This window comes from Lolium perenne, chromosome 3 (genome assembly GCF_019359855.2).
Source record: "Lolium perenne isolate Kyuss_39 chromosome 3, Kyuss_2.0, whole genome shotgun sequence".
NCBI lineage: Eukaryota > Viridiplantae > Streptophyta > Magnoliopsida > Poales > Poaceae > Lolium > Lolium perenne.
In genome coordinates, this window is record NC_067246.2 from 333570346 (window position 1) to 333584331 (window position 13986).

The 13986-nt window shown below is 46.0% G+C and overlaps 1 protein-coding gene across 2 annotated transcripts; it reads left to right on the top strand.

Annotated features, from left to right (window-relative positions):
* The first annotated feature begins 3661 nt into the window (after positions 1–3661).
* LOC127345857 (probable disease resistance protein At1g61300) lies at positions 3662–9275 on the top strand. Of its 2 annotated transcripts, none has more exons than XM_051372388.1 (3): positions 3662–4028; positions 4983–8054; positions 8641–9275. In XM_051372388.1, the coding sequence occupies exon 2, from the start codon at positions 5094–5096 to the stop codon at positions 7977–7979; it is 2886 nt and encodes a 961-aa protein (XP_051228348.1). In that variant the 5' UTR covers positions 3662–4028; positions 4983–5093; the 3' UTR covers positions 7980–8054; positions 8641–9275. The 2 variants fall into 2 exon arrangements, with proteins under 2 accessions (XP_051228348.1, XP_051228347.1); XM_051372387.1 differs by having other exon boundaries at positions 8717–9275.
* Positions 9276–13986: the final 4711 nt, after the last annotated feature.

Genomic DNA, 13986 nt, shown 5'->3' on the forward strand with positions numbered 1-13986 from the left:
TTTGCAGTGGTTACTAGGACACATAAAATGACACCACGCGGCTCCGCTCGATTTTTGGCTCCGTTTGCCTTGCCAACTGCTCAAAACGGGGCCGCCGGGAGATGCGTTATGGCCGTCGCGGTCTCGCGCGTGCACCCGTCTGCCAACGCGCGAAACGGAAAACATTTAGCACATAAAATGACGCGTCCTAGACCTGAAAACATTTTTCCCTCCATTTATTGAGCGAAGGAAAGTGTGGCCCCAGTTCAAATCCGGTCAGTTTCCAGCGGATTCGGCGGGGCACCGCAGGAAGCGGGTGGGATTCCCAGATGGCTTCCGCGCGCATATGGCATGTGATAGGTGGTGCGTAGGAGGTATCCTACCGCCACGCAGAGGTCCCGCGCGATACTGAAATGCGCGCCATGTAGCTGCTTCACAAAAAAAGCCCTTAGGCACCCGAAAATGGAAAAACCGTCGCCCGTGGTTCGGATTGGAAATCCGCGACCGGGGCCTTGCTTCCCATCCTAAGGCCCACGCACGTGCCAAATATGGCCTCGTTCCGACAAACTATGTGGTGAAACGGGCCGTTTCCTACTCATTTCCCCTAAAAGCCATAGAACTCGGACGAGATAGCCCTGTTCGTGAAGGGTTCTCCAAGATAATTGCCGTATCCAGTTCCGTCTTTTGCAGTGGTTACTAGGACACATAAAATGACACCACGCGGCTCCGCTCGATTTTTGGCTCCGTTTGCTTTGCCAAGCTGCGCAAAACGGGCCGCCGGGACATGCGGTATGGCCGCACGGGCGCGCGCGTGCACCCGTCCGCCAACGCGCAAAACGGAAAACATTTAGCACATAAAATGACGCGTCCTAGACCTAAAAACATTTTTCCCTCCATTTATTGAGCGAAGGAAAGTGTGGCCCCAGTTCAAATCCGGTCAGTTTCCAGCGGATTCGGCGGGGCACCGCAGAAGCGGGTGGGATTCCCGAGATGGCTTCCGCGCGCATATGGCATGTGATAGGTGGTGCGTAGGAGGTATCCTACCGCCGCGCGGAGGTCCCGCGCGATCTTGAAATGCGCACCATGTAGCCGCTTCACAAAAAAAGCCCTTAGGCACCCCGAAAATGGAAAAACCGTTGCCCGTGGTTCGGATTGGAAATCCGCGACCGGGGCCTTGCTTCCCATCCTAAGGCCCACGCACGTGCCAAATATGGCCTCGTTCCGACAAACTATGTGATCTGTATCTTGGGAAACCCTAGGGCGGGGACCCTGCAGATCTACCCCTATAGCTTTCTCCGTGCGAGGGTTTACCAATGGATTTTTTTATTTGCTTTGCTTTGTTTAGGACATATGCACATGGAAACCATAGGTTTGGAATGAAATAGGCCCCGGATGAGCCGTAGCAGGAGTTTCCACATACAAATCCTGGATTTTACCAAGTGTCGGCCCATGTATGCGGAAATCGTCAACGCGGGTACATGCAAGGTTAGACAAACCTTACATCACACTTGTACACATATGTTAGGGACAAATGCAAGTTTTCAAGCGATTCCGACGCTCCGGTGATCTGTATCTTGGGAAACCCTAGGGCGGGGACCCTGCAGATCTACCCCTATAGCTTTCTCCGTGCGAGGGTTTACCAATGGATTTTTTTATTTGCTTTGCTTTGTTTAGGACATATGCACATGGAAACCATAGGTTTGGAATGAAATAGGCCCCGGATGAGCCGTAGCAGGAGTTTCCACATACAAATCCTGGATTTTACCAAGTGTCGGCCCATGTATGCGGAAATCGTCAACGCGGGGTACATGCAAGGTTAGACAAACCTTACATCACACTTGTACACATATGTTAGGGACAAATGCAAGTTTTCAAGCGATTCCGACGCTCAGGTGATCTGTATCTTGGGAAACCCTAGGGCGGGGACCCCTGCAGATCTACCCCTATAGCTTTCTCCGTGCGAGGGTTTACCAATGGATTTTTTTATTTGCTTTGCTTTGTTTAGGACATATGCACATGGAAACCATAGGTTTGGAATGAAATAGGCCCTGATGAGCCGTAGCAGGAGTTTCCACATACAAATCCTGGATTTTACCAAGTGTGGGCCCATGTATGCGGAAATCGTCAACGCGGGGTACATGCAAGGTTAGACAAACCTTACATCACACTTGTCCACATATGTTAGGGACAAATGCAAGTTTTCAAGCGATTCCGACGCTCCGGTGATCTGTATCTTGGGAAACCCTAGGGCGGGGACACAGCAGATCTACCCCTATAGCTTTCTCCGTGCGAGGGTTCACCAATGGATTTTTTTATTTGCTTTGCTTTGTTTAGGACATATGCACATGCAAACCATAGGTTTGGAATGAAATAGGCCCCGGATGAGCCGTAGCAGGAGTTTCCACATACAAATCCTGGATTTTACCAAGTGTCGGCCCATGTATGCGGAAATCGTCAACGCGGGGTACATGCAAGGTTAGAAAAACCTTACATCACACTTGTACACATATGTTAGGGACAAATGCAAGTTTTCAAGCGATTCCGACGCTCGGTGATCTCGTATCTTGGGAAACCCTAGGCCGGGGACCTTGCAGATCTACCCCTATAGCTTTTTTCGTGCGAGGGTTCACCAATGGATTTTTTAATTTCTTTGCTTTGTTTAGGACATATGCACATGGAAACCATAGGTTTGGAATGAAATAGGCCCCGGATGAGCCGTAGCAGGAGTTTCCAGCTATTCGGACGCTCCGGTGGTTTGTATCTAGGGAAACCCTAGGGGGCGGGGACCCCGCAAATCTACCCCTAGGGTTAGGGTTAGGGTTAGAGTTAGGGTTAGCAATGGACTTTTTTCCTTTGTTTTAGGACATATGTACATCGATAGCAGATGTTGGGCCTACTAGATCCCGTCGACCCGTCTACGAAGAGCGTCACTCGTGGGATCTACATAAGCCATCTACCATTTTTTTCTTTAAAAAAGTAACTATTTTTACATAATTCATACTAGTACATAAATAAAACAAACATAATATAAAGTTAATGACCGAAAAGAAAAAAAAATGTATGCCGAGGGTGGCCGTCGGCATAGGTGGGTGATGCCCTATGCCGAGGGTGGCCCTCGGCGCCTCGCTGACGCCGTGACCGGGCCGTCACGGCCGGAGCGGGACCGGAGCACATGCCTTTAGTACGCCGACGGCCTTTAGTACGCCGAGGGTGGCCGTCGGCGTATCCGTCTCTACGCCGAGGGTATGTCTACGCCGAGGGGCTCTTTGGGCCGCTGCCCTGGACCGGACGTACGCCGACGGCCCCGACATTTGGCCGTCGGCGTACGCCACGGCCGTCGGCGCATCGCGCCATTCCTGTAGTGTTTTAGACTTTATTTTATAATCGTTGGAGCCAGTTGTATCTCTACCATGTACTATTTGTTACTATATATATCGGATGTCCCCGAAGGGACCTTTGTTACTATATATATATATGAATATATGTGGTACTGATTGTCAAAAAAAAATCGTAAAAAAGGAAAGAATCGCTGAAACCAAATGCGGGCCCGTAAACAGCCGGCCCTAGGCGTAGCGGTGGGTAGAAGCGGGCTTAAAGCCCAAGTGACCATTGCCGATAATCCACATTCTGTGTTTCTTCTAATTTCTACAGTAGCCCTCAATCAGCCGGCGCTCATCAACAAAAAAACAAAATCCCCTAAAGAAAACAGCAGTCCAGCGGCAGGCTCGGTCGCCGTCGCAGCCCCGCCGGCACTCCAATCCAGTCACAGTCCGCTAGCAGCTACTCTATTTTCCTAGAGGGAGGACAGTTCACCGAGGAGGCGAGTCAGCGGAAGCAATGGCCATGGACGCGCCATCCGAAGTCGGCGCGGGGAATTTCGCCCCAACAATCTCTCTCTGCCGGTCGCCTCCGAAATTTCCAGTGAGCTGCGCCTCCACACGGCTTCTTCTTTTCAACCTCCCGCTGCCGCTCACTCACTCTCTCTCAACCGACGAGCCGAGTTTGCTAATCAGACGGACAGAGGGTTAATGCTTCGAGGATCTCTCAAGGTACGGGCCGGGATCCCCTTCCCTTTCTGGCCTACCTCCACACTCTTTTTTTACTTCTTTTTCGTCATGTGTACTTGATCAACTGGTCATTAAGGTCTGGGCTCCTTTTCCTCCATTACATATACCTGAATAAGGCTTCATATGCTGTTTTACTTACATATACCTGAATTAGTCTTGTACCAGCTCAATTTGACTGGAATAAAGGCCACAAAGTATGATAATAGGATGATATATATCCCAACTGTATTGAGAACCAAGCTCTGGCTTGATGGCTAGCACCCAGATTCTAATCAACAGCGAATAGCCAAGGGAGAGATCCTTCCCCCGCTGGTCAACGTTTTTATATATCCAGCTGTATATTCTTCATATGAGAAACTGGAATAATCTTCTATCTAATCAATTAAACTGGAACAGACTTACTCTAGAATTTTAACTGCATATGTCATTCTACTCTATCTTCTAAGTTGCGCCACTTCCACACGAAGCTTTTAGTAGCAACTTCATTTGATATTTCCCTGTAGAAAGGAGAAAACTGAATAACACAAAGTATCATGTGCTTTCACCTGTGTGTTCATCTAATCTCCACATCTTTTTTTTGGTGTGTGTGTGTGTGGGGGGGGGGGGGGGGAACCTAATCATAAATTTTTAGGAAGAACTTAAGTTGCACATTGTAGAAACACAAAACCAGTCGCCGCCATATACTGGGATGTTTTGGCTGATTCGTATGTTTGTATTTTATACTCAATGTGTATGAGAACATATCTCACGCTTCTGGGGGGGGGGGGGGGGTCGAACCTAATCATAAATTTTTAGGAAGAACTTAAGTTGTACATTGTAGAAACACAAAACCAGTCACCGCCATATACTGGGATGTTTTGGCTGATTCGTATGTTTGTATTTTATACTCAATGTGTATGAGAACATATCTCACGCTTCTCGCAATCTCGCCTGCAGGACTCAGTTTTAACGGTCTGTGTAGTTCAAATTGTGATATTTGTTGCCAATTGGAGGATTATCAGCTGGTGAAACCACCGCCTGCTTCATTGCCTCTTTTCACTCTTATACATGGCTGTTTGTATGCTCATTGATTTCGTGGCTAGTACTCTGGCATCCAACTTATGGAATCCTGTGATTACACGCATGAGATATTTATTAGAAAAGGAAGAGAATATTGGCAAGCTGGACAGCACAATAAAGAATCTAGAAGCCAGGAAACAGGAAATCCAAATTCGTCTTATGAACTCTGAAAGGAAGCAAGAAACATGTAATCCTGAAGTCGTAGAATGGCTAGAAAAGGTGGCAGCAATAGAAAGTGAAGTGATTGAGATGAAACACGGGCACAGGAAGAGAAGGGCACAGTCTTTCAGTTATTGGTCAGATTATGAAACTGGTATGCAGGCCGCCAAGAAACTCAAGGAAGCTGAGAGGTTGCATGAAAAGGGATCGTTCAAACAAGTTTCCATTGAGATTCCGCCATGTTTTGTGCAAGAAATGCCCACTGTACATCCAACACAAGGAACAGACTGTAACTTGACCAGAGTTCTCCAGTACCTGAAGGATGACAGAGTTGGAATTGTTGGGTTATGGGGAATGGGAGGAGTTGGTAAGACCACTTTGCTCAGGAAAATCAACAATCATTTCTTGGATGTAATCGAAGAAGCCTATGGATATGACCTTGTCATTTATGCTATAGCCTCCAAGGCGTGTGGAATAGGGCAGCTTCAAGCAGACATATCTGAAAAGATTGGACTCTTCCAGAAGCCAGGCTCTAGCATTGAAACTCGGGCGTCAATCATGTTAAGTTTCTTGAGGCGGAAGAAGTTCTTGCTCCTGCTAGATGATTTATGGAATTATTTGGATCTAGCAGAAGTCGGTATTCCATATCCTAATGGCCTGAATAAACAGAAGGTAATTCTGGCAACACGTTACGAGAGTGTTTGTGGACATATGGAAGCTCACCGTGTGGTCTTTCTGGAATGCTTGGACCCAGAGAAAGCTTGGAACTTGTTCAAAGAAAAAGCAAAAGAAGGAGTCATTAATTCAGATCCTAGGATTGAAAAGTTAGCATATGAAGTTGCAGAAGAATGTGGTGGCTTGCCCCTTGCTCTTGTAACTATTGGCCGTGCAATGTCTACAAAGAAAACTTGTCATGAGTGGGCACTTGCTTTGTCATTTCTGAAGAAGTCTCGCATTCATGAGATCCCAAATATGGGGAATGTTAGCAACATATACACTAGGCTAAAGATAAGTTACGATTATCTGCAGGATAAACAGATCAAAGAATGCTTCTTATGTTGTTCTTTGTGGCCCGAAGATTACTCAATTTGGAAAGTTGAACTCATAGACTGTTGGATAGGGATGGGTTTGATAGAGTATGATACTATGGAGGAAGCATACGACAAAGGTTACTCCATTATTGAATACTTGAAGAATGCATGCTTATTGGAGACCGGTTACCTAGAAGATGAGGTGAGAGTGCATGACATCATCAGAGACATGTCACTTTGGATATCTTCTGATTGCACTGAAGGGCACATGAAATGCACTGTTCAAGCAGGGGTAGGACTACATAACATTTCTAACAGGGACATCGAAACATTTAGGTCAGCCAGCAAGATATCACTCATGTGCAATTATATCACTCAATTTCCTCAGGCCATGAACTGTCCAAACCTGCAGTTTCTTTCACTACAGCAAAACTTTCGGCTGAAGGTGATACCACCTTCTTTTTTAAAGAGCATTTTATCTGTGACCTACTTGGATTTTTCTTGGGTTCCCATCAGGGAACTTCCAGAAGAGATTGGCACACTGGTTGAACTCCAGTATCTCAAACTAATGCAAACACACATTAAACTATTGCCTAGGGCTATTGGGAAACTAAGAAAGCTGAGGTTCTTGGACTTGAGCTATATGGATTTCTTGGAGAAGATACCTTATGGTGTTCTTACAAATTTGTCAATGCTAAAAGTGTTAAACCTATATGGTAGCAGGTATGCTGGCCACGAAGCAGATTTAGATTCAGGAAACCACATGGATTATGATGAGTTCAGAATCGAAGAGTTATCTTTCTTAACTAGAGAACTAAAATCTCTAGGAATAACAACAAAGAAAGTGACTACCCTGCAGAGGCATTTTGACATACCTGGAATCCACTTGAGATGTCTCGGTTTATATGAATTGGATGGGGAGAGGTCTCTTACTCTCACTTTACCAGAAAGTATCTTTGTTCTGAATGTAATGGGCTGTTTTGATTTAAAGGACTTCGGTATTACTAACAAGCCACAGTATTATGGAGAACGTCTTCCCCGGCTGGAGTTTCTCACTTTTTGGGATCTTCCTGGACTTGAGAAGATTAGTTTGGATCATCTTCAGAACCTTCGTGTCCTTACAGTGGGGAGAACTAATCACCTGGTAGATCTATCCTGCATTTTAAATCTACCATATCTGGAGCATTTGAATGTGTCTTGCTGTGATAACATGAGGCAGCTAGTTGACATACATAATTCTATTGAACCAGAAGTGCGATATGAAATACCAGTGCATGAATTTCGGCAACTGAAAATTTTGCAGTTAAATTCATTGCAAAGCTTGGAAAAAATATGTAATTCTAAATTGGATTTTCCTTCTTTGGAATACATTGATATATTTGGTTGCCCGAAGATGAAGAAACTGTATTTTTGGAAAATGGCTGAACTGAAGAGGATCAGAGGGGAGAAAACATGGTGGGATAATCTTGAGTGGGATAATGAAAGCAGTTCCTTGTCACTGTTTCCATTTTTTAAAGCATCAGAAACTTGTTCAGCATCATTAAGGCCAGAGTTAGATACTACTCTGATATCCTCTTCACCAAAAGCTTTCTTCACCAAGAGGCAGCCCATATTGAATTCATCAGTACGGTTCACATCTTATCCTCATGCAATTTTTGAAACAGAGGAATTTGAAGGGCGTTAGAAGATGGAATAGTTTCACCAATATCATATCAATACTTCTCCAGAAGAACATATTGACATTCTTTAGCTGTTCAGGGTATGTTTTTGAGGCTACACCATTATTCACTAACTGCTGTTAGCTGTTGAATTCTACCAATATAGTGTTATGAAGTCACGGTCGTTCGGTTTTTTTAACCTTCTAACTCCAGTTTCAATGTTAGTTTTTTTTTCCATTTGACGGGTTCAGTCTGACAGTTCAGAAAATAGTTGCAAAATGTAAAGTGCACCTTTTGAGTAAAGCTTGCCATTAGTTGCTGGAGCGTTGATCCAAACAATATGTTATTACTCCGAGTTTTAGTTTGTCACCCCTTTGGACCAAGTCGGGTGTGTTTGACCTTGTTGTATTTTTGGTCTTCATCTGTTTCAAAGTCTCGTTTGTCATCTGAACTGTTTGTGCTTTTCCATGGCCATTGTGATTTATGAGTAGTGGTTGGATGGAGCTCTAGTTTATGCTAGAGGTGAAAAGGTCCATTACTTTCCGTTATCTGATGGGTAATGGTGAACATGGTCAAATAAAATAAGTGTCCTTTTTTAATGTCAGGCTGTTAGCAATGGATTGGGCATATGTTATGTTCTGGTTGCCTTGCTTAGCCCAGTAGTGAGTGTTTATATCCCACTTGCAGATCCCAAGGTCTTGTTTGAATAAGCTGGCTGTTCACTGAATCCATCGTGATTGTTCATGACCTCCTGACTGAACAGGTAGGATCTTGAAGATCTCAGATGTCTAGCCACAGCTCTTCGGCTCTCTGGATCGCGACGCAAACACCTGGAGTAAGAAGATGGCGGTGCTAAGCCCAGCATCTCCTCTGGACCTGAACTGTTGGTCGCCGATCCCAGGATCCACTCCGCTGAAGAGGCTGAAACAGGTTGCGTGCGCTGATGATACGGCTCCCTGTTATCTGAAGATCTGAGCTAGGATTGGCGTTTTAAGCTGTGATGTAATAAAATTCGTTACTGAAACTTAATGTTCTAGATCCTCTAGGCTAGCTAGAGTTACTTTCAGTTGAACTTGGTGACAGTAAGACTACTCTGTTCTGTTTCGGTTTCATTTTGATGGAACCGGGGTGAACCCCTGTTGATCTAAAGAAACAGGTAGGATGCTTGATCAGGACAAGCACTGCCAGAACCTGAAAGCAACTAGGGAAGTGGAAATTGGGGAACCTAGTAACTTTCATTAGCTGCTCATGGATGTTTTTTGACACTACGCCATTATTCACTGGCTGGTTAATCAATTCTATCAGTACAGGATATGCAGTCACTGTAGTTTCATTTTTCTTTTATCTTCTAACTCTAGTTTCACTTTCAGTTTTCTTCTATCGATTTGACGGTTTCAGTTTGCCAGGTTAGAAAGTAGTGGCGAAATGTAAGGTGCAGCTTTTGAGTAAAGCTTGCCATTAGTTGCTGAAGCGTTGACCCAAACGAATGTTATTACTGTGAGTCTTCTATAATGTCATCGTTTTGGACAAAGTCAGGCGTGCTTGACTTTGTTGTATTTCCATCACCATCCCTTTCAAAGTCTCGCTAGGCATCTGAAGCAGTTTGTACTTTTCCATGACCATTATGAATTGTGAGGGTTGGATGGAGCTCTAGTTTATACTAGAAGTGAATAGGTTCTACACATTACTTTTCGTCATCTGATGACTGACGGTGAATACTGTCAAACAAGTAAGTGTCTTTTTTTTTCCAATTCAGTTAACAACGAATTGGGCATACATTATGTTCTGGTTGCCATGCTTACCTTTAGTCATTTGCGTAGCAACACAAGATAACTGACGGCTGCTCATAAATAAGTAGCATGACAATTCTATGTAGTCTATCCAACCTTAGAGCATCTCTATGCGCGTCCCCCAAACGGCGTCGGATCGAACGTCTGGGGGACGTGTTTTGTTCGTGTCGTCTTTGGGGGACGTCGCCCCCCAGTCGCGTCCCCTAAACGTTGCCCCCAAACTTTTTTTAACATTAAAATACTATTTTTTGTTTTTTTTTTGCATTTTTATTTCAATAGAGAAGGAACATTTCACAAACTAATACATAATTGGGAACATGGTTTTACACAAACAAAGACATAGTTTGAAACATGGTTCCCACAAACTAATACATAGTTAAAACATTGGAAAATGAGGAAACCTAACTAGTGTTGGTATCGCAGATTTCGTATGTTCGCTGCCAAGAAAGAACCCTCCCAGGTCCAGCTGGTGACGATAGCATTGTTGGTCCTTTCGCGGAAGAACATCCAGGTGCCTATTTTCGTTGCGAAGAAAGAACACTCGGCGTGTTCAATCATCCTCCTTATCGCTGTCGCCTTGGTAGTGCCGGCGGCAGCGCGTGCCGTTGAACACCTTGACGCTCATATCCGTGTCGCCGAGGTAGGAGAATGTGAGCACGCAGCTGGCTTCGAGGTCGTGGTAGCGCGCGAACTTCTCCCAACCGGTGTGGAGGTACATCTTGCCGCGCCCGTCGAAGAGCACGTCCACCGGCCACCGGCAGCAGTCGCAGCCAGCCTCTCGCAGATGCAGCGCGGCCGGCTCGTTGCCGGCGACGAAGTCGGCGAACTTGTCCGGCAGCCTCTGGATGCCGAGTGGGTCGCCCTTGAGGACGACGACGAACTCGAACATCACTTGGTCCTCCTCCCGCAGGTCCGACGATGAAGAGGATGACGTCGCAGGCGACGGCGACCGTGCAGCTCTGCGGCCACGACCACGGCCGCGACCTCGGCCTCGACCTCTGCCTCTACCAGCCATGGCGTTGACTCTTGAGATGGTGGCGGCTAGGGTTGGGGAGAGAGGCGCTAGGGTTTGTGTGTGAGGGACGATGCGAGAGCGCCGCTTTTTATAGTCCGGAGGGAGGCGGGGGAGCGGTGGCGCTCATTAACGCCGGCACGGAGAGCTAGGCGCGACGAGACGCTTCGCTGTGGCCTCTGCGAAAATTGCACCGTCGCCGCGCGCCAATAACTTCCGTCGCGAGGTAGGCGACGGTTAGGTTAAACATGAATGTGCCGCTGACGCGTCGGGCCCGCATCTCCTTGCCTCGCTTTTCGTTGTGTCCGGCATGCCCGGAGCGTCCGCTGTGTAGCGGGGACGGGCTCGGGGCACCGGACACCGTATTGGGCCGCGCCGGACGGAATGAGGCTTTGGAGCGCGCGGCTGGGAACGAAATTTTGTCCGGCGCACCGCATAATACCTTCAGGGGACGCAGCTGGAGATGCTCTTAGACTGGTCAAACGCGAATAGCAGCGGCAGCAGTTCTAACTTCTAGCATTGTGTGATTTTTTCTCTGCACAGATGGCAACCTCTCCTTTGACTAGGATGGTCAATGAATCGATTGTTATTTAACATCACTTCCTGCTGAACTGGAAGGAAGCTCAACCTGGACAAGCACCGCCGGAACCTGAATAAGCAACTCAGGAAGTAGAAATTGGTGAACCCTTCAACCAGCAGCGGCCATCCGAGGCGTCTGATATCTCACTGTCTGTGTCCCTGGTCCCTGACGTGGAACGTGGACTGATGGAGCGGCCTCCTGCATACGACATCCAGCCACTGCTACTACTGGCTTTGACATTCAGCTTACAGGTTGAATATGTAAAACTTTTACATAGTAGGTGTAAAGTATGACATCTTCCATGGTAACTCATAGATCCGCCACCGTTCCTCTGGCTTTAAATTGATGAAACAACTCCTTACAACGGTTGTGCTGGAGATACCAGCTCTTTTGAATATAAGCACAGATATAAGGAAATAGAGCAATAAATGTATGTAGGTCTTTTGAATTCCCATCCATTTGGACCAAGTCATGTGTGTTTTGATCTTTTTTTTTTTTTTTTTTTTTGAGAAACACAGTACAAACGTAGACGCCCACATACACGCGCATACACTCACCCCTATGAACGCACACACGCACACCCTACCCCTATGAGCACCTCCGAAAGACTGAGCTGGCGGATTGGATCTTGAAATTGACGAAGTCACCACAGGCGCCTCGCTGTCGACGGGAACGTCGCCTCCCACTGAATGAATATTCCGCCGTTATGAGACACACAGATGTCAAACCTGGGGTTTGAACTCTGGTGGGCTGGGGGTACAACCACCCTCCTAACCACCCAACCTCAGGTTGGTTCTCATGTGTGTTTTGATCTTTTGCATTCATTTCAGCCCTCATCCTACAGAATCTTGGAAGGTTTCTGAACTGAAACAGCATGTACTTGTTTACTTGACTATTATTGTGAATTTTGTGAGTAGTGGTTGAAAAACTAGGGTTTCAGGCAGTCAGTGTCACTGTCACGCGCACTTGAAAAGGAATGTATAGTTTCATTGGGGAAATAGCAGCACACTTGGAAAATTGTATAGTTTCGTTGAGAAAACCTGCCCTTCAGGAGGGCTACAAAAAAAACTCACGATGCTAAGAAAATTTTGTAGACCTGAGTCTAGGGAGTTAAAAATAATAATCTCTTCCTCAATGAACTCCTCGTACTCTTCTGTTACTACCTCCGTTTCAAGGAATAAGACGCACGCGTATTCCAAGACGAACTTTGACCATAAAAATTGAGCAACAAAATCTTGATTATATTATATGAAATTAGTATCGTTGAATTCGTATTGAAGAGAACTTTTTAATGATACTAATTTTATACAAATAATTTTTATTTATTTGAAGTAATTCTTGGTCAAATAAAAAACTCGTAAAACGAGGGCGCCTTATTCCTTAAAACGGAGGTAGTATTGCTGAGCTGCTCTGTCCTCTCCTACTTAGCTAGACTCGACCGAACTCTTCACACTCTCTCACTGAGAACTTTGCATTCCCTTTGAAAAATGTAGTTACTGCCTTCAGTGATGAGCCACATTAAAACTGATGTACTTTCTTCAGTTGCCGCCCGAAGACGCTGGAATACTTCTAGCCCGTGAAGGCGTGAACGATGTGGCCTTTCTCAGCGGCAAAACCTCTCTTCTTTGCTGGTTCTGAACAAAACAAAACTTCACATGTGGTAAATCGTCCGGTGAACTGCAACTTGTTTGTACGGGTCTTTCAAATTCCCACTCCTTTGTACCAGCTCAGTTATTATGGTTTCATCTTCCCCTCAAAAATAATTTATGGTTTCATCTTGTTGCTTTCATTTTCTGCCCTCCATCCTTTAGAATCTTGGAAGGTTCCTGAACTGAAACAACTTGCCATTGTTTACACTCGACTAGCTATTGTGAATTTTGTGAGTAGGTGTTGAAAAGCTCCGGCTTATGACGCTTGCTGTATGAATAGGTGGTGCTGCTTTACTGTTCGTCGGATGGTGAATACGGTCAAACGAATGGCAAGTGGCAGTTAAGTTTTTCTTATCTCAGCATTCGGAATACTAGGTCGGAGTAGCAGGAAAATAAAATGAATTTCCATATAGTGTGATGATCGGAGACTGGTCAGAGATATCGACTGGTAGTATGCAATAGTGACATATGTCACCTGGTGCAGGTGTCGAGCAGCCAAAGCACAGGATCCTTTGACCTATTCGTTGGGCGACGCTGACTAAAAATTCAGCGTGATTTTCCACGAGCTACTACGGAGCTAGTAGGTAGTATCTATGTCCCGACGAAAGAAGCTGGATCGATCGGGACAAGCACCATCGGGCAGCGGTGACCGATCGACTTGGAACTGAAGTAGCGCGTCGGAATCTGAGAAAGCGATCGACTTGGAACTGAAGTAGCGCATCGGAATCTTTCCCTTCCGGCCCCAAGCAGCATGGCTATAGCAGTATAGCTCCATCCACCACCAACAGCCATGAGTCGTCGTCTCGTCGTCGTCGTCCACCGCGATGATCTTTCCTCTGCGCTAGCGCAGCTACGAGCCGTTGTTTTTTCTTTTTCTTTCAACAACACACGGGCTGCGTGTCTTCATTCTTCAATTAAGATAGAAAGTAGTTTGAGCCATGCATGCTCGTAGAAGAACCTGCTCACTTCATGCTATAGGATGGCTAAGAGCATCTTCACTGG